We start from the raw sequence: 27,194 nt of genomic DNA on the forward strand, positions 1-27,194 counted from the left end.
AGGTACTTAAAAATATTCTGAGCACAATCACCCTCTCTACTTGCATTACTTCAGATCCAAGCAGGGTTCTGCTGCATGCTCCTCCTTTTCTATGACCCCCCTCCATATAGAAGTTATGGGTTCATCTGAGAGAGAGCAAGGCTGCCATAGAGGAAAGGGTGTCAGCAGGGCTGGATTAAGGTTATGAGGGGCCTGACACAAATAGGAGGGAAGGGCCTAAGTATGAATTACATATTGTAAGAACAATTATGAAGTCATAAAACATTTATCGACAAACATTTACATATTATTTATTTATATAAAAATAACAAGTTTATTCTATTCTGACTACACTCAATTCTTCAAACAATCCCCCCCCCCCCAGCTTTAGCAGTGGCAAAGTCATGAATGATGTCATTGTAATTCAAAGACCTGATGATTTCATTCTCAATGCTCAAGAGGGACAAAGCACAGAGATGCTCTTGAGTCATGGTGGATCGGAGGACATTTTTGACCCTGGTTAGAAGAGAGAAGGAACGTTCTCCACTACAGTTAGTGATCACTAATGACAAATACAGCCGTAATGCAGTTTCAACATTTCAGAAACATTCTATCACATTGGTTCCAGTGATAACTCAGTACATCCAAATAAGATTTGCTTTCATCATCTTTTCTCTCTATATCTGAGAGTGATGCGAATTCAACAAATTGAAGAAATTCTTTAGTAAAATCTACAGGGAGATCGTCTGGGTCCTTCTGACACAGACGTCTGATAGCTTCACTGACTTCGGAACTTGAAATGTTAGGCAAAAAATTTGTCAATACACTATAGTACAGTTTTTTCAATATTTTCGTAAGCCTCGATCCAATGTCCTAATGAACTCTTCAGTCTGTCAATGATTCTGATGAAGGTATTAGCTCTGAAGGCCTCCTTGTCACTGAATGAGTGGGAAGCTGCATCGTCGCATGTCTTCTGTCTTTTGCGGCGTTTGGCTGACTTATACTCATGGTTAGCAGTCTTTGCAGCCCCCTGAATTTCATACACATCAAAACTATCCTGCATTTGTTGAAAAACAGTTCCAAGACTCCTCATTAGGTTTACCGCAGTGGAAAGGTCAATTTGAGCACTTTGCAAGCATAGACTGCACCTGCTGAATGGCTGAAGTATATCATTCCAGACCTCAGCATTGCATCACTCAGGATCTTCACATCTTTTCTTGTTGCTGATTTTTGAGATTCATCTTCCTTGATGCTCTCTAGTGCTTCAAGGATGTTGGGGTATCCCAGAACAACTGCATTTGCAGCTTCAGCGTTAGCACTTCACCATGTCCCTGAAAGTAATTTGGGCACTGGGTATCCCTTTGGTAGTGAATCTCTAAGAAACACCCAACGACTGGTTGATGCAGAGAAAAAAAATTGTACAATTCTTGAACAAATCCAAAAAAAGAAACTGCTTCAACACAACAATCCACGGCAGACTGGTCAACAAGGCTGAGTGAGTGAGCAGCACATGGTATGTAATCAACCAAAGCACTATGCTCTTTTATCTTTGCCTGCATCCCTGAATATTTGCCACTCATATTACTTGCATTGTCATAGCTTTGGCCACAACAAAGGCGGATGTCAATCCCATTTCTGGTAAGGAAATTGAGTAGGTACGAGACAAGTTGCTCCCCTGTGTAGCTGGTGATGTTTATGAATGTCAAATTGGTCCGCTGGGTAGCACGTAACGCAAGATGACAGTCAGCTGATCTACATGTGACACATTTGGTGTTGAGTCGACAGACGCTGAAAAATATCCCACATCTTTGATCTCATCTATAATCGCTGATAGTGTCGTCTTTGCCAGCAGTGCAAAGAATTAATCACAAATAGTCTTTGATAGATATGATGTATGGCCTTTTCCATAATTTGCGTCTTCATTGATGTGCTGAGCTAAGAAAGGCTTGAATTTAGAGATTAGCTCTAGAATGCCAAGATAATTGCCATTGTGTTTCAATCCAACAGTCTCATCTGAGCCACGGAATGGCATACCATGCTCAGCAAGAAAAACTGTGGTTTCAACGACACATCTGAGAACGTTCTTCCGATAAGCACGAGCTTCCAAAAACCGGTTTTCCATTTGCCTATCAATTCTGCCACTAACTTTCTTTCGGGCATGGTAGCTGCTGACGATGTATGCTGCTCACTCATTGCATGATTGATAACGTATGCAGTATTCTTCCAATCATTGAAGCCTTTGCAGAACATTCCCCCTCCTTTTGGTATCAAAAAACAGGCTGCAATAAAAACAGTACACTTCCTTCTTAGAAGGCGAATAGATGAGCCATTTGTCTTGCCAGTCTGTTTGTTAGGCTTCACATCTTCAAACACTGATTTGGTCAGGTAACAATTCTGATTGGTGTACTCTTGCTTTGTCAATGAAATGTCAGCATCTAGATTCTGGCATTTCTGTGGGCCCTTCTCAGTCCAATATGCAATGAGATCTTGAGAAGTCACATCCCACGCGCCTGGATCGTTGGAGAAGGATATTTTTGTCTTACTATCACTGGGAAAGTCTTCAGAGGAGCGGGGCGAGACTGCAGCTAGAGAAGTCACAGGAGGCTGCTCCTTTTCATCAGGCGCAGGTGCAAAAGGTTCACGTGGGCTGGTATTCACCTGGACTTCCTCACCACCAGACTTAACAGGAGGAAAAAACATTAGGAGCAAAGGAGAACTTTTCAGTACCGCATCTTGTCTCTGCCGTCAGCCTTTGGCCTCCTCCTCCTTTCTTCAACATGGTTTCTCTTGTCCAGTGTAGGCCTACTGTGTACAAAGTTCTATGTTGCTTGGGCCCACAAACACTTACTTAGCCCACAAAGACAAAATCACAACCACCGTAAATTGAATTCACAATCTTGATAGATTAATTTGTACAAAGCAATATCTAATGAGAAAAAATTTCTGATGGCCCCGCTACCGTTGCTCAGCTGTTACTTCAGTATGGAATGGAGGGCCTAAAAATTAGAGCCTAAAGTAGGGCCTAAAAATAGGAGGGCGTAAGGCTATAGCCTTATTAGCTTATGGGTTAATCTGGCCCAGGGTGCCAGGAACTAGTGCTACTGGGCCACCACATAAATTCCATTGCTCTTTTTGTTGGTGCCCTCTGAGCTACAGAATATCCTTGTGGATCTGAGAACGTCTGCACATTAGGAGGGTCGTGCTGCCTGCCCATTATATGGAATAAGGGGAGGAGGGTTGGTTAAACCCCTTCCCCATGGCAGAATAGTGAAGAGTCTCACCTGTTCTATATTGTTATAGTCCCTATGAAGCTAGGACAACTTTCATCCCACCCCCACACATAGGGGAGAAAATGACGTGCTGTATTTAATAATAAATAATAATAATACCTGGCTCTTATATAGTCTTCAGGCTTTTCCTCCTCAGTTCCAGGTTAGAAGTCTTTGTTTGTTTGCTGACTCTTCACAGCAGGATGGTTCTGGCTGTCATGGTGCCTAGCAGAATCTCACATTCATTGTTAGTTTGCCTTATTTTTCCAGTCACTCCGGTGTAGCATTTCAATGGAATATGAGCATGTGGCTCTTTAAAAACCAGAAAAGGAGCTCATGTTGCAAGTTGTCGGATAAATCATGTGGCAAGACATGAGTGAGTGAGTTGCTTTGAAGTTATAGAATTTACATCTCTCAGAGGCTGAGTGCTGCAGCAAACTATCCAGATATTGCTGTTAAAACATTCATATTTGTACTGATAGTTGTAACTTTAATGTCACTACTATCAGCTACAGTTGTTCCATTTTCTGCTTTGAGTGTCAAGTTTCATAGCCACCATCCAATTTTAACCCATTCATTCCATGTTTTAAACGGAGAGAATGATCTGATTGAAATGAAGATTGTAGCTTGTTGCTATTATTGCACTGCGTGCACCCTCTGGTGGTTTTTGGTATTAGCACAGACATGCTGGTTTGCAGGAGAGACTGTGTGCAAGGCTTAAATGGAATATCTTTTGAATTAGTATCATGCATCATTACATCTATGAAGTGGACTCTCACCCAGTTTTCATTTTATACTCAGGTATATCTTAGATAACCCGGATGCTGTCAGAATGGAATCAGTACTAGATCTCGGAAGTGGATGTGGAGCAACAGCAATCGCTGCTGTGATGAGCGGTGCATCCCAGGTCCTTGCTAATGACATCGACCCCAGTAAGATACTTCTTTCCAAGCCCTGCAAAAGGACATTTTTCAAGCACATTTGAGGAGTAGCATTGCTTTCAGTAGTTTGGAGAAATTCATGGTTTCAAATAAAATTAGAAGGAAGCAAAAAAGTTACACAGGTCCTGCCCAGTGCTTCAGTTTACAGCACTAACAGTAGAGCCGTTCCTGGGGGATGGTGAATTGGGGCGACCGCTCTGGGCCCCACACTTTTGGGGCCCCCATGGGTTGGTGCAATTGGCCGGTGCCACATGGGTGGTGGGTGAACCACTGGCTGGGGGAGGCTTCCCTCAGCCCTGCCCCTTCCATCTGAGGGAGAGCGTGCCGGGAGGTGAAGAGTGCATGGCAGTGCCACTGCAGCCTCCCCAGTCCCAGAGCGCCGGGACGGAGAGCGTGTTGCACTGCTGCAGCCTCCCCACCCCCAGGAAGGCGGGCGCCATGGCCCCAGCCCGCTGGAGTCCAGTAGTACTACCAAAGCAGTACCCTGGAGGGGGAGGGGTGGAGCGTAGGCCAGGCCACGCCTGGCTGTTTGGGGAGACACCGCCTCCCTCAGCCTCCTCTACCTGCCCTCGGCACGGTCAGTCCCGGAAATGACGTCACTTCCACCCTGGGCCCCCCACTCCCTTAGGGAAGGCCCTGACTATCAGTCTAGCACTTTTGGCAAAAATTAAGGACTAGATTCTGCCATCCTTACTCACGTGACTAAGGCCATGTCTACACCACAGAGCTCACAGCAGCACAGTTGTACCGATGCAGCTGCACCACTGTATTGTCTCTCATATAGAGCTCTATGCTGAGAGCTCTCCCATCAGCAGCCTTAAATCACCTCCAATGAGCCGTGATAGCTTCTCCCACCGACATAGCGCTGTGCACACTACCACTCATGCCGGCATCATTTATGTTGTTCAGGGGGGTGGAATATTCACACCCCTGAGCGACATAAGTTTTGCCGACATAAGTGGTAGTGTGGACATGGCCTAAATAGTATCTCGCTCTGTGCTCATGCCCATTGAAATGAATGGGAGAGCACATTTTCTAATGTATGTCCCTAGCAAGATGTCTTCCTGTTTTGGAAGACCCTCCAGGGGAAGTGGATAGTTTAGTCTCTATGCCGAATCAGGCCTTGGCCTCTCTGCCAAGCCTGCCAATTTAAGTGGTGCTTTTTGTGTTGTGGGCGCCAAGTCACTAGGAACTGACCTACAGTGGAAGCCTGTCTAGCGATAGATCATAGGATTAGCAGGAGAACTGGGTTCTGTTTCCAGCACTTGCATTGAGTTGCTCATTGACCTTGGGCAAGTCACTTAACTGCTCTATGTCTAGTTTCCCCGGATGTAAAAATGGGGATAATATTTATCAGAGAGGTGCCGTGAGGTTTAATGTTTGTAAAGCTCTTGGAGTTCTTTGGCCAAAAGGAAGTATGAGTGCATGGTAATTTTACACACACCTCTTTATTATTTCACAATGGCCCCTGCTACCATCTGTCATGGGATAACAAGTATAAGTCATTAACAGCCTGGATCATGTCAAAATTGGTGATGCCTTTAATGTCTTCTGCAGCATTACAACTTGATGTAAAACTGGACCTGTGAACTTGCTCAATGCCTCTTGTAACAATAAAAACGTCAGACTTAGTATATTATTTCAGATATTTCACAGTCACATTCAAACCTGACAGATACTTGGATGGTGATTTCTTTTATAAGAGATGTCAAAAATCCTCCCTGCCTGCCTCACATACCTTGGCAAGTCTCTGCTTCTGTTTTCTGTCGATCTTGCCTAGATGTCTGCGTTCCTCTGGTAACTTGTGTATGCAGCTTTTTAACCACACCTTCCATATAGCAGCAGTGCTGTATCTGAACTCAGCCTTGTGTAACACTCAGTATACACCATTGGTTAGTGGATAATGACTTCACCTAGAAGGTCTGTCAACAGGTTAACTTGCATTTATGAACCTTTCTTTGCTGATACATTTTGGTAAAGAAATAGATCTATTCTCTCCAAATTCTATTGAAAACAGTCTATTCAGTTTTTATCTCTATATTATCTTAATCAAATATTTTTTGTATGTGTTTTGAAACAGCTTATCACCTCTAGGATGGGATAAGTCTCGTCCTTAACAATTTGTTCTTTTCATACTTAGGTCAATTTCTAAAGTATGTGCAAATAATCCAAGTTAATATTTGAAAGATGACTGTTGATTATGACTACCAAAACGTTCCCCACACTCTTCAATATGTTAGATTACACTGCTTTGGACTTGTAACAAAAAAAAGTTTAATCATCAAGAAATTAAAGTTAAAGCGAGATTACACATGCATGCTCCCCCTCCAGCCAACACAAACAACTTCTAGAGGAATTTAAAAATTAACACATTTTACACAGAAAATGTAGAACTATATTTTTATACTTTAAGGCTTGATTTATTTTCAAAGTGATTGATTTTGAGTGTCTCAGTTTTGGGGTGCCCAATTTGAGACACTTTTAAGGACTGATCTGAGTACCCATCCTCTGAAATTGGGCCCAGTCACCTTTGAGCATTTAGCTCCTGAATCCTTTTATGCACTTTATCCATATTTCAGCACCTAAGTGAGTGACCTGATTTTCTAAGGGGTTGCACACCCAACATTTTGACCACTGGCCTGTGTTTTTAATTGCCTTACTTAGGGAAAGAGACTAATGAGATTTATTTTATGGATTTTATTTTTGAATAAACCACACTGATACTGTCTCTATATCTGGGGTAAACTCTGAGTTCTGGGAAGTTACACCAAGAATGATTTGTCCCATGTTTACATGTTTTAATAATTATTTTCTGATTATGTGGCTAACAGCAATTTACATGTCTTATTTTTACTTGTTTTCCCCTTGGCACCCTTTACATTTGATTTATTCTTATTAATTTACTTAATATTCTTTGTTGACTAGGGAGAAAATATTGTCTCGTGGCAAAGGCACTGAACTGGGACTTGCACTAGTGGGTTCAAGTCTTGGCTCTGCCATAGATTTCCTGTGTAACCTTGGGCAAGTCACTTCATCTGCGCTGTGCCTCAGTTCCAATCTGTAAAATGGGGATAATACCTAACAAGGATGGTATGAGAATCAAATCCACCAGGGATTGGGAGGTACTAAATTACTACCTTAATGAAGGCTATATAGACACCTAGTAGAATAACACTGTTATTTAAGAGATTATCCAAACAAAGAATTTGTGAAAATATTAGAAGAGTTTACCACTACAGATGGCATTTAAGTATAGAATTCTAAATCACTTCTCATGTACTTTTTGCTTGTTCTCAGTTGCAGGAATGGCCATGGTATTAAATTGTGAGCTGAACAATGTGAACCCCTTCCCTATTCTAACTAAGAACATCATTGATACAGAGCTGGACAACTGGGACCTCATTGTTTTGGGGGATATGTTTTATGATGAACAACTTGCAAACAGACTTCATCACTGGTTGAGGAAATGCATCAGTATTCATGGAACTAAAGTGCTAATTGGTGACCCTGGGAGGCCTCAGTTTTTAGGCCACCGCATTCACAGTCAATTGCACAAAGTGGTAGAATATTCACTTCCTGAATCCACTAGGCAAGAAAACAATGGATTAACCTCAAGCATTGTCTGGAGTTACCAGCCCTGACCTCTCCGTTTCTTCAAAAGCTGCTAACTCTGGATTTAGAAGAAGTATGGTCTTCAAAAAAAAAGAAATATGTTGTGTTTAAAAAGTATGAAAATGGAACATTGGGGCAGATCCTCCGCTAGTGCAAACTGCTGTAGCACCACTGAAGTCCACACAGTTATACTAATTCACTCCAGCTGAGAATTTGGCCCATAGTTTGAGAGAAGCCTTACAGGCAAATTCCATTCTCAGACATGCAGATGCCCCCTGCCCTGCCCCATTGAAACCAATGGAAGCTAAGTGTGCGTGTTCAAAGGCTGAACAGGATGTAACCAAATAAAATAAAGATAAATGGGGAGAGGATAATAGAAATTCAGTGGAGCAGCATGCAGCTTAGTGGGTTACCTCAGAATGTTCCTGCTTACTGTTGCACCAGTTGGTAAGAATATAGTTTTCAATGTCTAGTGAAGATAAAAAGAAAAGGAGTACTTGTGGCACCTTAGAGACTAACAAATTTATTAGAGCATAAGCTTTCGTGAGCTACAGCTCGCAGTAGCCGCTGTGTTAGTCTGTATTCGCAAAAAGAAAAGGAGTACTTGTGGCAATTTGTTAGTGAAGGTAAGTGTGTTGAACTACCTGGCTGCTTCACAAATTTCCTTTCCTAAAATAGCTAATTATGAGGCTATTTTGTCCCAAGAAGTGACAGTTTTATGAATGACATGTCCCTTAAAGAAAACTTAAGTAAGCAGTTTCAGTGGTCAGCAAGAGGTTTCCTTCTGATTATTGATTAACCAGGTGTGGGCTTTTCCAGAGTTTGCAGCCTTGAAGCCCTAATAGACATGGGGCACATCCTGCTTTTCTAAAAATGCATGTATCAGCAACTTTGACACAATTCTTATCAGGAAGGACGTGGGGTCAAGCTGCCCTTTCTGTGGCACCCAAAACTCCCTCTCCTCCTGTCTTGGTCAGGCTGAGACTGCTGAATGGCCAATTTGCAGCCTGCTGACTTGGCTGCTTTTAGCAATAAGCCACAGTGGTTTTGGGCATTGTCGCCTAAATCCCTATTTATTCACCAAAATCAGCACTAAGGCCTTCTGTACAGTGGGGATTTGCTCTGATTACAGCCATTGGCATAGCTGCACAGGTGCAAACCCCCCCTACTAGTGTAAGAGGTAAAGCCGCTATTTGCACTAGGGCAGCTATACCCTTGGCTGGACAAGGATGGCTATAATTGGGGCAAATCTCCACTCTAGCTAAGTGCTTTGACATCTGAATCTACATTTAGGGCCCTATAGGCACATGAATTTAAGTATCCAACCTTGAAAAGGGGTTTCTTCCTATTTTGGGGCCTACTGATAGTTTATTGCCCTGCCACATGGGATTCCTGGCATTGGTCTGGGTACCATACTCCCTGATGGGGAGGGATGTGCACTAGAGTTGCCTTGCAATACATCCTGTGTGACCGCTCCAACAGATTAGGTTGCAGCATTTAGAGCAGTGAACCACGGCCACTGGGACCTGCGGGCGGCCATGCCTGCGGACAGTCAACGTAAACAAACTGTCTCGCGGCCCGCCAGCGGATTACCCTGACAGGCTGCGTGCGGCCCATGGGCCGCAGGTTGCCCACCACTGATTTAGAGGCTCAGCAGTCATGAGAACCAGTAAGGCACAAGGATCAGTCCATCTCTGTTTGCATAAAGCAGTGCTCCCTAGAAGAATGAGCAGCTACAGTAAGGAGCAGTAACCGCTGTGAGGCTGCTATTCTTCCAGCTATTGAGCCAGGGTAGAAAGCTGGTATACAGAACTCCAGGATGGCAGTGAAAAGCCACCAGAGATAGGAGCTCCTCAAAGCTTCAAACAGAGGAGGAGAAATCTACAAAGGGGGGAAAACATTCCTTTCCAGTGGGACAGAACTGCTGCGAATCTCACAATAGGTTTGTTTGAAATTACTCACCATTCTTTGGTCTCATAGTGGGCCATGGTGTCATGTTAAAGGAAGATGCAGCTTATATTCGCTTTCAAATTTTGCATGCAGATCTGTTATGGTCTTCTATCAACTACTTCTGGTGTTTGACTTGGCGATATCTTGTCAACTTGTACTGTGTACAAATGCCTGCACGCCAAGATGAGCAAAGTCTCTTTAGAGGACACCCCCCTGTCCTGAGGATACTACTTTGACAGGGCAACACATTTTATTCAAAACACACGTACTACTGGAGTCCGATCCTGATCTCTCACCGGGTTTTTAACCGAGTTACTCCATTGATCCTCAGTGGAGTTATTCTTGATTCAAGCCAACTTCGCATTTAACAGCATACGTGCTGCGCTTTGGGGTGTATAAAAACCAAATAAGCTCAACTCAATGCCAAAAAGAGGAGCATTAAACATATCTTAAGGCATAACACCTCAAGGTGAACATAGCCGGGCCTTGGAAAACAGCAGCTACGCAGGTGGCAAACTGGGACTACTATTTGTTATGCAGAACATGCTTGTTTTACTGTTACTGACCCCTACTGTTCGGGTGACCAGACAGCAAGTGTGAAAAATCGGGACGCGGGTGGGGGATAATAGGAGCCTATATAAGAAAAAGACCCAAAAATCGCGACTGTCCCTATAAAATCTGGACATCTGATTACCCTACCTATCATCACCTGTACTATCCCCCTGCTGTATCTAGTAATAGATTTAGGTCCCAATGCTGCAAACACTTATGCATGTGCTTAACTTTATGCTTGGGATTTCAAATGAAAGTTAAGTGTTTGCCAGCAAGTTCTCTAGGCCTTTTTACCATGTCTGTACAATATCTAGTGTAATGGGATGCTAGGCATTACTGATTATTGCCTGGGGCCCCAAGGCATTACTGCAATATAAATAATAATAATTTTAAACTATTTTCTTAATGAAATACTGTTGGAGAATCAAAACATTGTAAGGTCATATTAACTACATATATTAAGTAAGAGTTAAGGCCAAGCTCAAACCTGCTGACCACTAGGACAAAGGGCCTATTGCTAAGATAAGGTCTATTGTTAAGTGAACCAACCTCTTGGCAAGGTTTAAGAATAATATGTAATAATAATGTTAAGTTGTGTGGCCTTTATTAAGAGTGGATAATTTAGTTGCTTAATGTTAGCACAGTATCTGGTTTAAAATTGTCAATGCGTCTTTTAACTAAAAGTAAAGAAAAATGGATGCTTGCAAAATATCAAATAATAGGATGCTTGAGAAAGACAAAGTATTGTGCATTATTGTGCATCCAGGGCTCAAGAGCAGATCCATTGACATTAACAGGAAACGTCTGGATAACGTGAATGGGCAAGATAACGTGTTTATTAAGCATGAACTGCATGTGATTGATTTGAAGAAACCAATTACAATGGTGTTTTGTATAAAATGAAGCATGTACATAGCATGAAATATATTAAATATGGACAAAGGAAAAGAGTGATTAGATATGGGCATAAGTGATGTAGGGGTTATGTAAGCGTATAAATGGATGTGAACTGTTAAGAATGATTGGAGCAACACAGAACCCTGCCCAAAAGGCCAAACTTGTCTAGCCCTGGTGATGAAAGAAACAGCCTACTATGCACGAGGACGGGGTCTCCAAACTTTATGAGATGAAGGCCATATTAGATTTTTGAAGGGGCTTTGCAGGCTGAAGCAACTGTGAAAGAAATTAAATATTTGCAAATATATGCAAAATCATTAAAAACACAACACTACTCTACTGAGTTGGTTGGGACTGTTTGGTTCTATTAGTGCTGTAGTTAAAATTTAACCATTATGAAATTGTTAATTTCCATCTTCTTTACTCCATTTATTGGAGATGTAATTAAGCATCTGGCTTGTATTTTTACTCTAAGGCAGGGGTCCGTGCCTGCTCGGCTGCAGCAGCAACTCTCCCCTAAGTTGGCTCCCCTTTTGGGGGGGGACACTGGCTCCCGGGGCACTCACTCCTCCACACAGCTCAGCTGAGCTACCCGCCCCCCCCCACCTGCACGAGCTGCTGCCGGCAGCCCCTCCCCCCTCATCTGCAGCAACGACTCTTCCCTAAATTGGCTCCCCTTTTTTGGGGACACTGGCTCCCAGAGGCACTCACCCCTCTGCACAGCTCAGCTGTGCTGCCACCCCGCATGAGCTGCTGCCGGCAGCCCCTCCCCCTGTTGGTTGGAGGGCCGGACAAATGGAAGCCCCGGGCCGGATCCAGCCCATGGCCATAGTTTGGAGACCTCTGCACTAGGACTAGGGAACTGATCGCTCTCTGATCCTCTCCTGCTTTATCTGTTTTACATATGCTTTGTGCTATAATTATGGTGCTAATATACTGCCCTAAATTTTTTCATAAAGCTTTAAAATTAATTAGTCTTGTTAAATTGGTGTGAACTGTGTTTTTCACCCAAAAAGATGATCAGACTTGTGATGTAAAGAGAGCCATTGCTTTAATTACAGGAAATATCATTTAACAGGGTATTGACAGGTACACTTAAGACATGAAAGCACTTGCATGCTGACAGAGAGCTCTAGTAGAAACAAAGAATGAAGGAGTCTGGTATTACAAAAGACAGTGGATACCAGAGAGAAAGCTGTTCCCCAGAGATGGTTGTTTCCTGAAAAAGCTGTACCATCTGAGAACTTTATATAAAAATCAATAAACAGTCCATGTCACTTGCTTAATTTTGTTTGGTCCAACTAATTGCTCCAAGGCTTCTCGGGAACGATCTGCAAAAAAAGCACAAGAAAAACAAAAGTTATTGTTTATAATGTATACAGATACTGTGCAAACAAAAGAATTTTGTAATACAACAAGATACAGGAATAATTTATTTCTTCATATTTGTTTAATTTGCCATTAGTGCAAAATATGGATTTTTTTTTTGTTTGCTCCATATTCTGGGAATGGACATTTGAAAAAAAAAAATCACATTTCAGATACTTTTATATCTGTAATAGTTCAAAATTGTGCCTTTTCTTCTTTATACCTATAATAATAAAGCACCATCAAGAACCAGACACTAGATTACAAGGATAGATGTTGGCGAGGTAGGGTTTTTTCTTTTATTATTTAGTAAATACACTCAACTACCCCTCAACCTATTCAGTACTAGTTGGCCTTTTTTTTTTTTTGGTAGGCATCTGAAAAGCTGTGGGTCTTGAGGTGGTTTGAAACAGAAGAGAAGAGGGTAGTGGCCTACAGATTGATTCAAGAATAGTATCCACATACAAAGGGCAGCACGGCAGAAGGTGTGAAGTTGGTTATGGGAGGAATGAACCAATGGGCAGAGCAGGCTATCATCTGTGGTGGAGAGGAAAGGGCAGAGCGATAAAAGAAAATTCTGGGTAAGTAGTGAGGAGCAGAGTTGAGAAGAGCTTTGAAGGTGAAGACAAGAAGCCTGAGCTTGATGCAGAGGAAAAAGGGAAACCAGTGGAAGATTGAAGAGGGTAGGAGTGGGAATGACATGGTCAGAATAATGGGCAAAGATGATAACCTTAGCACCTTCTTAAGAGGCTTTTCTGGTGCACTAATAAAAAAAAGATCAACAACTTTTTGTAGGCAATCTGCTTTTTTCTATGTTTAAAGTTTAAGTAATTCCTGGGCTAAGGCCAACATTGTATCACCATTTAACATTTATAACCTCGCAGGTTAGGGCTTCATTGTTCCAGGCACCATACAATGGAGAAAGTGACAATCCCATGATAACCAGAAGGCCACATAGCACTAAGAAAAGAGCACCACCTTCTCATTTTTAAGATAGAAACTCAAGAAGAAAATGGAAGGACCAACAAAACAATTACAAATTGAATCTAGCTGTACCACTTCCAAGGTAAATCCTAACTAAGGCCTTGATAAAAGAGAACACTTAAGCTGGTGTTTAATATTAAAGCATCTGTTTAAGCACTTTCCTGAATGGGGGCTAAGATACTTTGCATCTGATCCCCAAAGAAAACTGCTTTTTCCATCTTTTCATCGACTCAATTCAGTTCACATTGCTGGAATGACAGATTACTCTTGCACCCAGGAGTGCAACCATACTTTTCCTAAGGAACATGCCCAAAGCTCTCCCTCCCCAGCCCTGCAGCCAGCTCCACACACTGCCTCCTGGCTGCTCCCACACCAGGCTGAGCTCTCCCTCCACCACACCCAGCACTGAGCTCTTACTCAGAGAGGTGATCAGGCTGAGGAGCACCATCTGCAGCAGGGGCCAGAGGGCTGAGAGCCCCGGATCCCTTCCTCCTTCTGCATCTCCACTTCCCCAAAAGCCCAGATCCAATCTGCCTACCCTTCATGGGACTGGGGGTTCCCAGTGCCCATGGGTGCTGGAAGGACGGCAAAGGTGGTGGTGGGTGGGATGTGGGGGATGAAAAGCAGACATGAGGCCACAGTGATACTTAGATTTGGTCTAGCCACCCCTCCTTGGTCATGACAGATGTGTGGCTGAGCCAAATTTCCAGCTCCACTCAGGGGACAAGAAGAGGGGCTGCCTACCCCCCAATGCACCCCTGCTTGAATCATCAATTTCAACTGAGTTTATTCATAGCTTGCTAAGTGTTTATTCTTGATATTAGTTTTACCAAATGCAAAGCCACTATATTAATGCACAGTTAAAAACTGGCCTTTTCATAATCACAAAAGACTCAGAAAAGACAAAGTTATAGGTTCCCGAAGCAGCTGTAACAGTCCTCTTGAGCAGCCTGAATCTCCTCTCAAACTAGCACAACTTCAGTGAAGTTCCTCCTGATTTGCATCTGTGTGAAACTAGAATCTAGTTTTGCGCAATGTATTTACTTACCAGTTTCTACAGAGCCAACCACTGTGTGAGGTGGGTGGTACATGGTCACACCAGATAGGTCACATATGAAAACTAAGAACAAATGGGAGGAGGCATAGTCAGATAGATAGTGGACTTGAGTGGGAATCAGAAAACCTGATGTCCTATTTCCTGGCCTGCTTGGGGATCAAAAAAAGTCACTAGGGGGATATCAACCACTATTGACACCAGTACAGTTTCAGCTACATATAAAGATTGGAAACAAAGCTAAGACCAATCAAAGAGAAACCATTAAACATGAAAGCCTTTTAAATAAAGTATCGGTTTTGCACAGTAAATTTTCAGAGCAGAACAGCACTTTAAAACCTACTACTTTTGCAATCTCTCCACCAATGCTGTGTCTACACCAACATGTGCCTAACCTGTTGTGTCTTGGTTTTGTCTCTGTTCAACTGCCAAGTCTCAGAGGCAGGAACATTGCCTTGCTGTTTTGGAAAAACCCTTGTATATTTACATCACTATCATTAATAATCATTTGTTATTTGTTTTCAGGAGCATCCACAACTTGGTAAGTGCTTTCAAGACAGAAAAAAGACATGTTCCCTGTGCCATATTTTGGGCTGACTTTGGAGTGAATACTTTGCTGGCTATCTGCTTGATTTGACTAACCTGTTATCAGTGGGCATCCATGAAACAGCAGAATATATATTGCCGGACAGCAGGTAAGGACAGCTTCCACAGCTACATCTGTCAGAGTCACACAGCGTTCCATGTGGATCTCCTATTATGAGCACAAAAACCTGGTAACCACATCCGTAACTTCTAAAACACAACTTTTATGTTGTCCATTCTAATTTTATAGATCCGCACAGATAGTGATTATTAGGTTAAATATCCAGCTCTGTAAACTAACTCTGATAATGAAGTTCTTTTTTATGCATAAAGATTTCTGAGAAAACATATATGCACAAAGATTTATAAGAAATTCTTGGTACTTAGGTTGACCCTTAGTGGGTAACTATGACAGTCAGGATCCAGACACCCCATGAGGAGAACAGAAGGTTTAAACTCCAAAAAAAGAGCACTTGAACCAACTGATCGCATACTGTATTATTGTGCTATAGACATGTATTGAGCAAGGTCTTTTATGAAAGCTTGTAATATTTTGAACTTGATGATCCTTATGAGGTATGTATACAGACTGTGGCTACGTAGTTGTGTACATATAAAAACTGAGTTCATAATTTGTGCTGCAACGTTCAGTGCCACCTCATCGTGAGGCAAGTCAGAAAGGGAGGGACTTCCTTCCCAGACAGATGAGACTAGCTCCAAAAGCACCAAATATTGTACAACCCAGCAAAAGACAAATGATGGGCTAGTCAAGTTAATGGGAAAACACTGAAACAACCTGAAACTGAAAAGAAACCCCCAGTCTTGGAAACTAAGGGTATACCATGGGTACTGTGCTATAAAATTAGTTATGTTTTGGCTATATACAGTGTATGTTTTGTAGTAAGAATTAAGATATTAAAATAAATGAATAGGATAGTGGATACTAGTATTAGCCATTTTCTTTTTATGCCTTGTAAGTAACAGACAGGATTTTGTCTGTGTCTATGTTAATTAAATTAGAGGAATTTTGGAGGCCCAGGCCCCAATGTGGGAAAGGACAGTTACAAAATTTAGTAAGGTCTAATTTATAAGGCCTTTCTTGTTCAACATAAAACACTGCTATTTGTTACCATTTGAAGGTCTCTGCAAAGAACTGTTTGTGTGAATAAGGAAAGTATGCATAAGGGAAAAATAAGGTGTAAAGGCCATTTTTGAAGCCAGATGGCCCAGGAAGAAAAAGTGAAGAAACTAAAGAGACTGAAGAAACTCAAAGACGCCAGAGAACCATCAACGCGCATCCATGGTTGAGGAGGGGCAGACTGACGATTCTGAGGTAAAGGCTGGCACCCTTAAAACACAAAATAATTAATTAAATTAAAACCAGACAGAATGACCCTCTCTGAGGTGTCTTGGGCCATCGACAAATAACATCAATTAAGAAGTAACCGGTCACAAACTGACACAGTAAAATCCATAAACTTCAACAACAAAAAGACTATAAAAACCAGAGTGCTTTGCCATGGGACTTTGGGTTCATCTTGCCACTACTCCAAAAGCATCAGACCATGACCGACAGAGCCCGGCTCTGAACTGTAACTATAAACATCAACTGGCGGGGGAGAGAGAGAGAGAGAGAGAGTGTGTGTGTGTGTGACTAAAAAGCATATGCTAATTGCTGTATTCTCAATAAATGCGGTGTGTTGCCATTTCCCCTATAAAAAAAGATTTTGTGTGCTCTGTTTAAGCATAACATGTTTACACTTAAAACGCTACAGCACTGCTGTAGCACTTCAATGTAGACACTACCTACGCCGACGGGAGGGCTTCTCCCATTAGAGTAGTTAATCCACCTCCTGTGGGCATAGGTAATCCACCTTCTGTTGACCTACCGTCGGATTTTTCACTACATCAGATGTAAATTCCGAGGGTAGACTAGGCCTAAGAAAGGAGGGAGTTTTCCCCACTTTGAGTATCTATAAAAAAGAAGAAAAAAAACTCTACAAGCCATTAAAAGTGGAAGGGATTTGAACAGAAGAGTATCCAGAAATTGAGGGACAGCATGTAGGCTGGAAGCTGTCTGTGAAATGCTGGATCCTCCCTACAGTTAGGAGGTATGCTGAAAAACTGTTCAAAGCCAACAGGTAACTTGTATTAGAAAAGGAATTATTAATGTAATTTAAAAATGTAAAGCTTAAAGTTGCATTTTATGTTTGTTTTCTGCTCTTTTATATTTGTTTCCCTTGCTGTTTCATGTTTTAATCTGTGATTTTTTCCATTAAATAAACTGTTTGCTTTTATCTCAAACAGGTCTCTGGTGAGCAAACTGTATGGATCGTATGTGCCAAAGCAAGCTGGTGTCTGCGGGGCTGGTTTCACGCCTTCGGGGGTGACTAACCAGAGGGGAAAAGTCCAAGTGCCTGGTAGTTGAGAGCTTGGGATGGATGGATGGATTTGGGAAGGCTTGGGACTGGAAAGGCTGTTTGGACCACCCTGCCTGGGGTAACTAGGCTGGTGGAAGGAGAGCTGGTGGAGACCTATATGCGTGTGGGCTGGATACTGGTGTCCGGGCTCTGCGACATAGCAGCACAGCATTAAGACACCCAAAGTTACAGGGCAGGCAGTGACATAACCTCTTACTGGTCTGGGCGATCCCCAAAACATCAGAGTAATTAAATGAGGAAATATACATAGTCAATAAAGGAATTCATATAATCTTATTCTCTGAATCTACTGGCCTGTGAAGAATTGTGTCCAGATGTCCAAAGAGGGAATACTGGTAATTGGCAAAAAATGATGATCACACGTGTTCTGGGATTAATGAAACACTGGTGATTAACAAAGGGTGCCTATTACTAAGGCTATGTTTTAGTCACGGGTATTTTTAGTAAAAGTCATGGACAGGTCACGGGCAATAAACAAAAAGTCATAGCCTGTGACCTGTCCAGGACGTGTACTATAAACACCCCTGACTAAATCTTAGGGGCTCCGGGGTGCTGCTGCTGCTTTTGGGATGGGGACTCCAGGGCACTGCTGCTGCTTGGGGGAGGGGAGGGGCATACCATGGCTGTTCCGGGGGTTGAGGGGGCAGCCCAGGGTGCCGCGGCTATTCTGGCATCTCCCGGGGCAAGCTGCCTGGGGCCACCCAAGCAGCAACCGGTGCGGCTGGCCCCAGGGCTGCTCCAGCTGCTAGGGCAGCCCTGGCGTCAGCTACACTGTGGCTGCAGAAGTCACAGAGGTCCCAGAAAGTCACGGAATCCGTGACTTCCTTGACCTCCAAGACAGACTTGCAGCCTTACCTATTACCAAAGATGTGTGCTGTGATTGACAGATGCTAGTCTGATGATCAACAAGGTTCCCCTATCAGCCACATGTTCTCTAATTGTTGGGATAATGAACCATTGATTGATTTCTAAGTCAATAAGAGTCATTTGTTTTCATGGATAGTTTTGGTAATAATGTATTAGTTACAGATGTCTCTATTTACTTAATTGTAGAAGACACCTAAGAGAGAACTCAGTTAAATCAATCATGAGAAAATAATTTCTTTGTTCAAACCCCTTCATAGGAAAAGAGTTTTGAGGCAGTTGAACTTGGAGTGAATTGTTCTGCACTCACTTCTTCAGTTGTCAGATCGGTTTGGTACGGTATAATATGGAGGCTGACGCCAGCTTTGGTCAGAACTGTTGGCTCAGCTGAAAACAGGAAGTTAGGCCAATTCACTTGAGTATTAGCAGATAATCAAAGGAGGCTGTTAAATAACAGTGAATATGTTTGGTGTTTAAATTTCATAAAATTCATGAGATTTTGCATGTACTGTTTTTATGTACCCGTATCTTCACTTTTTGCATTGTATATGACCCCCAATATCTAAATAATCCTCCAAACATGGAAAAAGCCTTGTGTAATGCAAATAAAGTACTCTTATCAGAAAGGTTGCAGAGTAGCAGCTGTGTTAGTCTGTATTCGCAAAAAGAAAAGGAGTACTTGTGGCACCTTAGAGACTAACAAATTTATTTGAGCATAAGCTTTCGTGAGCTACAGCTCACTTCATCGGATGCATTTGGTGGAAATACAGAGGGGATATTTATATACACACACAGAAAACATGAAACAATGGGTTTTATCATACACACTGTAAGGAGAGTGATCACTTAAGATGAGCCATCACCAGCAGCGGGGGGGGGGGGGGGCAAGGAGGAAAACCTTTCATGGTGACAAGCAAGGTAGGCTTTTCCAGCAGTTAACAAGAACATCTGAGGAACAGTGGGGGGTGGTGGGGGGGGGGGAGAAAGGCATCATCAGAAAGGTATCAGAGTAGCAGTAGTGTTAGTCTGTATTCGCAAAAAGAAAAGGAGTACTTGTGGCACCTTAGAGACTAACAAATTTATTAGAGCATAAGCTTTCGTGAGCTACAGCTCACTTCATCGGATGCATTTGGTGGAAAATACAGAGGGGATATTTATATACACACACAGAAAACATGAAACAATGGGTTTTATCATACACACTGTAAGGAGAGTGATCACTTAAGATAAGCCATCACCAGCAGCAGGGGGGGGGAAAAGGAGGAAAACCTTTCATGGTGACAAGCAAGGTAGGCTAATTCCAGCAGTTAACAAGAATATCAGAGGAACAGTGGGGGGTGAGGTGGGAGGGAGAAATACCATGGGGAAATAGTTTTACTTTGTGTAATGACTCATCCATTCCCAGTCTCTATTCAAGCCTAAGTTAATTGTATCCAGTTTGCAAATTAATTCCAATTCAGCAGTCTCTCGTTGGAGTCTGTTTTTGAAGCTTTTTTGTTGAAGTATAGCCACTCTTAGGTCTGTGATCGAGTGACCAGAGAGATTGAAGTGTTCTCCAACTGGTTTTTGAATGTTATAATTCTTGACGTCTGATTTGTGTCCATTCATTCTTTTACGTAGAGACTGTCCAGTTTGGCCAATGTACATGGCAGAGGGGCATTGCTGGCACATGATGGCATATATCACATTGGTAGATGCGCAGGTGAACGAGCCTCTGATAGTGTGGCTGATGTGATTAGGCCCTATGATGGTATCCCCTGAATAGATATGTGGACAGAGTTGGCAACGGGCTTTGTTGCAAGGATAGGTTCCTGGGTTAGTGGTTCTGTTGTGTGGTGTGTGGTTGCTGGTGAGTATTTGCTTCAGATTGGGGGGCTGTCTGTAAGCAAGGACTGGTCTGTCTCCCAAAATCTGTGAGAGTGATGGGTCGTCCTTCAGGATAGGTTGTAGATCCTTGATGATGCGTTGGAGAGGTTTTAGTTGGGGGCTGAAGGTGATGGCTAGTGGCGTTCTGTTGTTTTCTTTGTTGGGCCTGTCCTGTAGTAGGTGACTTCTGGGTACTCTTCTGGCTCTGTCAATCTGTTTCTTCACTTCAGCAGGTGGGTATTGTAGTTGTAGGAATGCATGATAGAGATCTTGTAGGTGTTTGTCTCTGTCTGAGGGGTTGGAGCAAATGCGGTTATATCGTAGCACTTGGCTGTAGACAATGGATCGAGTGGTATGATCTGGATGAAAGCTAGAGGCATGTAGGTAGGAATAGCGGTCAGTAGGTTTCCGATATAGGATATATATATATATATATATATATATAGAGAGAGAGAGAGAGAGAGAGAGAGAGAGAGAGAGAGAGAATTATAACATTCAAAAACCAGTTGGAGAACACTTCAATCTCTCTGGTCACTCGATCACAGACCTAAGAGTGGCTATCCTTCAACCAAAAAGCTTCAAAAACAGACTCCAAGGAGAGACTGCTGAATTGGAATTAATTTGCAAACTGGATACAATTAATTTAGGCTTGAATAGAGACTGGGAATGGATGAGTCATTACACAAAGTAAAACTATTTCCCCATGGTATTTCTCCCTCCCACCTCACCCCCCACTGTTCCTCTGATATTCTTGTTAACTGCTGGAATTAGCCTACCTTGCTTGTCACCATGAAAGGTTTTCCTCCTTTCCCCCCCTGCTGCTGGTGATGGCTTATCTTAAGTGATCACTCTCCTTACAGTGTGTATGATAAACCCATTGTTTCATGTTCTCTGTGTGTGTGTGTGTGTGTGTATATAAATCTCTCCTCTGTTTTTTCCACCAAATGCATCCGATGAAGTGAGCTGTAGCTCACGAAAGCTTATGCTCTAATAAATTTGTTAGTCTCTAAGGTGCCACAAGTACTCCTTTTCTTTTTATCAGAAAGGTATTATCAGAAAGGTAATGCATCTCCGCACTTCAAAGCAATTGGTTATTGTGAGGGCATTCAGAGTTCAAAGACTCTAAAAGCATTCCTCTCTCACTGCTATCTAAGAAAAAATCATGGCACAGGGTAGCTATCCTGTCAGATTGTTCTAGGAGAACGAACATAAATCTGGATATAAAGGAAATTCCTTCATCTCTGCAATGTTTGGATTCAAACAGGGCAGAATAACTGAACAAGAAGACAGAGATCCCCAGAATTTTTCTGGGTTGCCCTAAAAGACTTTTGGGAAACTGGCAGATTATTACATCTCAGCTACCATTTGAAATGGTACATATATTTTGCCTGCTTTAACCTTTCAATAGCTCTATTTTCTTTTTCTTAGCTAATAAACCTTTAGAACTGGCTACCAATGTTGTCTTTGGTGTGAGATCTAGGATGCAACTCAGGACTCTTGGGACTGCGGGTAACCTGGAATATTTGTGATTTTAGGTATGAGTAACCATTTATCACATAGTCCAGCTTGCCTGGGTGGCAACGTAGTATACAAGATTATTGTAGTACTTTGGGATTTCACTGGGTTGGTGAAATTAATTATAAAATATACCATCAGACTGGGGTGTCTGCCCTGCTTCTGACAGTCTGCCCTGAGGTAGGCACTCACAGTTGCAAGCCACTCCAGACAACAGGACATATACATTAATCTGAGTTCTGCTGTATTACTCTCTATTCTATAAACTCTGATTAAATATATTCCAATTAAGCTAACTATTTGGCAGCTCCTATTATCATTATTCAAATTCAAACATGCAACATCAGAAAGGACTAACGCTACCTCCAAAGTCTGTTCGGGCCCTTCTTTCAGGGCACAGTTTTATTCTGCAAACATAAGACACACAAAGCTATCCTCATAACCAAAGCAGGCTGCAGCAGCCGAGGGGTCTTTCTCCTTGAACAGTCACAGATGAGGCTGGGCCCAGCTCCCCTTAAAGGGCCAGCCACCCTGTGAAACAGCCTCTTAGAGTTGTTAATTATAAAGAAGAAACTGATTTTTAAGTTTTGAATGCATTCCTATGAATTCAACCAGTCCTCAACTCTTCCTGCTCTGCTGACCTTTGTGTTGCCGAAGATTGCACCTTACTGCAGCTACACTGATGTAAAAAAATACCACTGTAGAAAGGGCCTTAGTCTTTAAGAACTATTTTTGCTGTATGACTTGCTTTTTTTAATTCCACTTTGGGCTGCTCTACACGGAAAGCAGCACCAGAGCAGTGACATTACTGCAGCAGCTGGTGCCAGAGTGGCTGCCAGCAGCTGCTGGGGCTCCCCTGTTAAGCCATCCTGTCCGCCCCCAGCACTGGCAACCCAGGTATCACTCCAGGCAGGGGGAGAGAGTCAGTGAACCACGCATGTGCGTTTGCCCCCACCCCCCATATAGCAGTCAAACTATGTCTCTGACAAAAGCTGGTGACCCGAAGGCTGCCTAATACTTGATTCATGCCCACAGTCATGGTAATTGTACATGCAAATGTAAATGAGTAACTTGATAATATAAATAAGATTTTTCCTCTGGAATTTTAAAAATGTACAAATGTACCATATTTGCTTTTAACATTGCTTTGTACTTAGAATAGGTTAGATGAGTTACCTTTAAATTCTTTGAACACATCCCACTAACTAGTGCTATGACACCATTATCAGTCACCTAGGAATAAAAAATCGGTTATTGGCATATTGGATTAAAGAATGGCACGTATCTTTTTAAAAAGCAGTAATTTTGGAAGGACAACCAGAGAGGGTGCAATGATGCATCCAGTGCGGTAATGCAACTGATCCCAGAGAAGCAGGGAATGTATTTCCAGTCATTAAACTTACATACTTTTTACATGCCCTGTGCTTTAGACTACCCGGAAGCCACTAAAATCATTTAGTTCTTCTCTGAACTGACACACGAGAGTTATGCAAATATATATTTTTACTCTACTTAGTAGTTTAAAATCTAGACGATAAAGGCGTCCTGTTGTACATTTTCTTGCTGTATGATCCAGTTTTGGCTGCCACACTTGGGCTGTATCTACACTAGCTTTCTGTTGAGAAATCATCAGCTATTGCACTGCCAGGGGTGCAGTTCTACCAGAGGTAGCAACAACAGGAGCATTAGTATAGATAGAGCACGGGCATTTTTAACACAAGGTGTTGAAAAATGTCATGCCTGTTTTTACCAATGGCTGAGTTGTGCCATAGGGAGATTTTCTGAAAAAGGGTAGTGCAGGCACCTTTTTGCAGTCTTCTCTCTGCTTAAAATTTTATTTCTGTTAGTCTTGAACTAAACATAAAATTCAAATGAAACACACACTTTTTAAAAATACAGAGCCAAATTCAATGCTAGTGTAAGTAGGCACGACTTCACTGACATTTACACCAAAGGTGAATTTGGCCCACTGTGGTTTTAAAACTGGCTCTTTTAAAATGGGGGGGGACAAGGTGGGTGATGTAATACCTTTTATTGGACCAACTTCTGTTGGTGGGAGAGAAGTTTTCAAGCTACACAAAGCTCTTCTAGGTTTGAAAGTTTGTCTGTTTCACCAACAGAAGTTGGTCCAATAAAAGATCCACCTTGTCTCTCTAATATCATGGGTCCAACACAGCTACAACACTGCATACAACAATCTTTTAAAATGGGTCAGGCTGCTGTCAGCTGCCCAAACCAGGAGTACATTGTAATTTTAATCAGTTTTATAACTGGTTAGAAAATGTCTCTGATGCAGACAGACATACATGCCCATGTAGTTCTTTACATCCAGATAAGCAGACGTTTACTAGAAAGAAAGTGTAATATAAATCTTCAGAACTTGAATGAGAATATGAAGTTTGCAAAATGTAATACATTCAATCAATGTAATTAACCTATTTATACAATACAGAGGAAAAAGCCCACAAAACCATATTGGCTGCACTTGACTTATTTAAATCAGAAAGTTTTGATGACAACAAACTACAAGAACCACAGAAATGCGCTCTGAGTAATATGTATATTTCATCATAAACCAGAAGTGAGATAAAGACATATTTATAAAAATGGTAAATTTTGCTTTGTTGATTCCCAATTAACCTAATGTTACCCCCGTTTCACTCAACTGACTAGCCAAAAATATAGGATTTTGTAGATTATTTCAGTTGGGAGGATATCTTGGTGATGGAGCCAGGTACTACTTTAATGCAATTTTGCTTATTTACAAAAAACTGTACAAAGTCCTGTTTCCCTGAACACAAGAGGAAACAAACACCAGGAGGTTATTTCCTTGCTCACAGCCCCCAACCTCATTTAGCAAACATGCAACCCAAAGGCACCCTTCCATGCTTCTCTCAGGCCACACAGTGGGTTTTTTCCATGCTGCATCTGGAGTTTCCTCCTTTGTTTCTGTGTGCCTCTCTGCTTGTCTCTCACCCACTCTCTTCACACTCAGAGATTACCTAGCAAGGCTCCTAGGCCTAACAATGCCAACATTGTTCAGTGGCCTTCCACGTGCCTTTGTCTTGGGCAGGGACTGCTATTATTTCATCAAGGAGCTGAACTATTTCAACTATCTTAAAGGAAGTGCAGGGGTAAAACCCACCAAGTTTAAATTAGGCTTAACCCAATTTATAACACCATGAATTTTTCTCATGGAATTATTCAATAACATTATATTCTGTGTATGTTAAATGAATTTGTTCTTTTTTGCTTGTCTACAAATAACACTAGTTGTTTTGCCATTTAAACAGTAAATCTAGCTCAGCTGACATTTAGCTGCTTTTGCAGTATGAGAATTTATTTTTAGTGAAAATCTTGCCTAAGGAAGGAAATAGCAAAGACCACAGAATTTGTCCGTTAGACTCTCAAAGTGTGATATCATTTCTTTGAGACATTTATATGGCACATAAATCAACAGACATAAAACTGCCATATAATGAAACGAATAGAAAAAACATTAGGGAAAGAACAAATTAAAAATTACTTAGACAAGTTATATGTCGTCAAGTCACCAAGGCCGGACGAAATGCATCCTAGAATACTCAAGGCGCTGACTGAAGAGATATCTGAGCCATTAGCGATTATCTTTGAAAAGTTATGGAGGACTGGAGAGATTCCAGAAGAGTGGAAAAGGGCAAATATACTGGCAATCTATAAAAAGGGAAATAAGGATAACCTAAGGAATTACACACCAGTCAGCTGTACCCGGTTAGATAATGGAGCAAATAATTAAGCAATCAATTTGCAGACACCTAGAAGATAATAAGGTGATAAGTAACAGTTGGTATGGATTTGTCAAGAACAATCTTGTCAAACCAACCTGATAGCTTTCTTTGACAGGGTAACAAGCCGTGTGGATGGGGGTGAAGCAGTAGATGTGGTATATCTAGACTTTAGTAAGGTTTTTGATACTGTCTCGCATGACCTTCTCAAAAAGAAACTAGGGAAATGCAACCTAGATGGAGCTACTATAAGGTGGATGCATAACTGGTTGGAAAACCGTTCCCAGAGAGTAGTTACCAGTGGTTCACAGTCATGCTGGAAGGGCATAACGAGTGGGGTCCCGCAAGGGTTAGTTCTGGGTCCAGTTCTGTTCAATATCTTTGTCAATTATTTAGATAATGGCATAGAGAGTACACTTATAAAGTTTGTGGAGTATACCAAGCTGGGAAAGGTTGCAAGTGCTTTGGAGAATAGGATTATAATTCAAAGTGATCTGGACAAACTGGAGAAATGGTTTGAAGTAAACAGGATGAAATTCAATAAGGACAAATGCAAAGTACTCCACTTAAGAACGAACAATCAGTTGTACACATACAAAATGGGAAATAACTGCTTAGGAAGGAGTACTGCAAAAAGGAATCTGGAGGTCATAGTGGACCACAAGCTAAATATGGGTCAACAGCATAACACTGTTGCAAAAAAAAAGCAAACATCATTCTCGGATTATTAGCAGGAGTGTTGTAAGCAAGACATGAGAAGTATTTCTTCCGCTCTACTACGCGCTGATTACGCCTCAACTGGAGTATTGTATCCAGTTCTGGGCACGACATTTCAGGAAAGATGTGGACAAATTGGAGAAAGTCCAAAGAAGAGCAACAAAAATGATTAAAGGTCTACAAAACATGACCTATGAAGGAAGATTGGAAAAACTGGGTCTGTTTATCTGGAAAAGAGAAGACTGAGAGGAGACATGATAATAGTCTTCAAGTACATAAAAGGTTGTTTCGAGGAGGAGGGAGAAAAATTGTTCTTAACCTCTGAGGAAAGGACAAGAAGCAATGGGCTTAAATTGCAGCATGGGAGGTTTAGGTTGGACATTAGGAAAAATTTCCTAATTGTCATGGTGGTTAAGCACTGGAATAAATTGCCTGGGGAGGTTGTGGAATCTCCATCATTGGAGATTTTTAAGAGCAAGTTAGATAAACAAACACTTGTCAGGGATGGTCTAGATAATACTTAGTCCTGCCGTGAGTGCAGGGGACTGGACTAGATGACCTCTCAAGGTCCCTTTCAGTTCTATGATTCTATGATTAAAATAATAAATGAAGACACCTCAACACAAATATAAAGCTAACTGAAACCAAGCAATCTGGCACAAGGGCAACACAGATAGCCCATGTGTGAACCACCCCACCAGAAGAAAAGAAAAACTTCGTACATAACACCGGGCAAAACTGTGGCCTTTAGCCTTTGGCCTGCGTAGGAGGGATTCAGAAACATCCAACTCCACGCAGAGTTTGGGGTGGGACTGTGTCTCCCTGAGCCTATCCAA

General features: G+C 42.0%; 2 protein-coding genes across 13 annotated transcripts in view; one reads left to right on the top strand and one right to left on the bottom strand.

Annotated features, from left to right (window-relative positions):
• The window catches only part of ETFBKMT (electron transfer flavoprotein subunit beta lysine methyltransferase), a 55,791-nt gene extending 43,308 nt beyond the window's left edge, over positions 1-12,483 (top strand). For all 4 annotated transcript variants that reach the window (XM_043518284.1, XM_043518296.1, XM_043518281.1 and 1 more), the window contains exons 4-5: positions 4,050-4,180; positions 7,487-12,483. In XM_043518284.1, coding sequence (XP_043374219.1) covers positions 4,050-4,180; positions 7,487-7,830 — 475 coding nt within the window. In that variant the 3' untranslated portion in view covers positions 7,831-12,483. The remainder of the gene's footprint in view (positions 1-4,049; positions 4,181-7,486) is intronic.
• Positions 12,236-27,194, bottom strand: part of AMN1 (antagonist of mitotic exit network 1 homolog) — a 56,616-nt gene continuing 41,657 nt past the window's right edge. For 3 of the 9 annotated variants that reach the window (XM_038407660.2, XM_038407702.2, XM_043518269.1), the window contains 4 exons: positions 23,054-23,110; positions 15,249-15,360; positions 14,601-14,672; positions 12,236-12,531 (listed from right to left, as the gene is read on the bottom strand). In XM_038407660.2, coding sequence (XP_038263588.1) covers positions 12,458-12,531; positions 14,601-14,672; positions 15,249-15,360; positions 23,054-23,110 — 315 coding nt within the window. In that variant the 3' untranslated portion in view covers positions 12,236-12,457. Of the gene's footprint in view, positions 12,532-14,600; positions 14,673-15,248; positions 15,361-16,321; positions 16,540-17,926; positions 18,000-23,053; positions 23,111-27,194 lie in introns of those variants that run through there. The other 6 variants (XR_006282554.1, XM_043518244.1, XM_038407671.2 and 3 more) reach the window with 6 other exon arrangements.

The sequence above is a fragment of the Dermochelys coriacea genome, chromosome 1, assembly GCF_009764565.3.
Source record: "Dermochelys coriacea isolate rDerCor1 chromosome 1, rDerCor1.pri.v4, whole genome shotgun sequence".
NCBI lineage: Eukaryota > Metazoa > Chordata > Testudines > Dermochelyidae > Dermochelys > Dermochelys coriacea.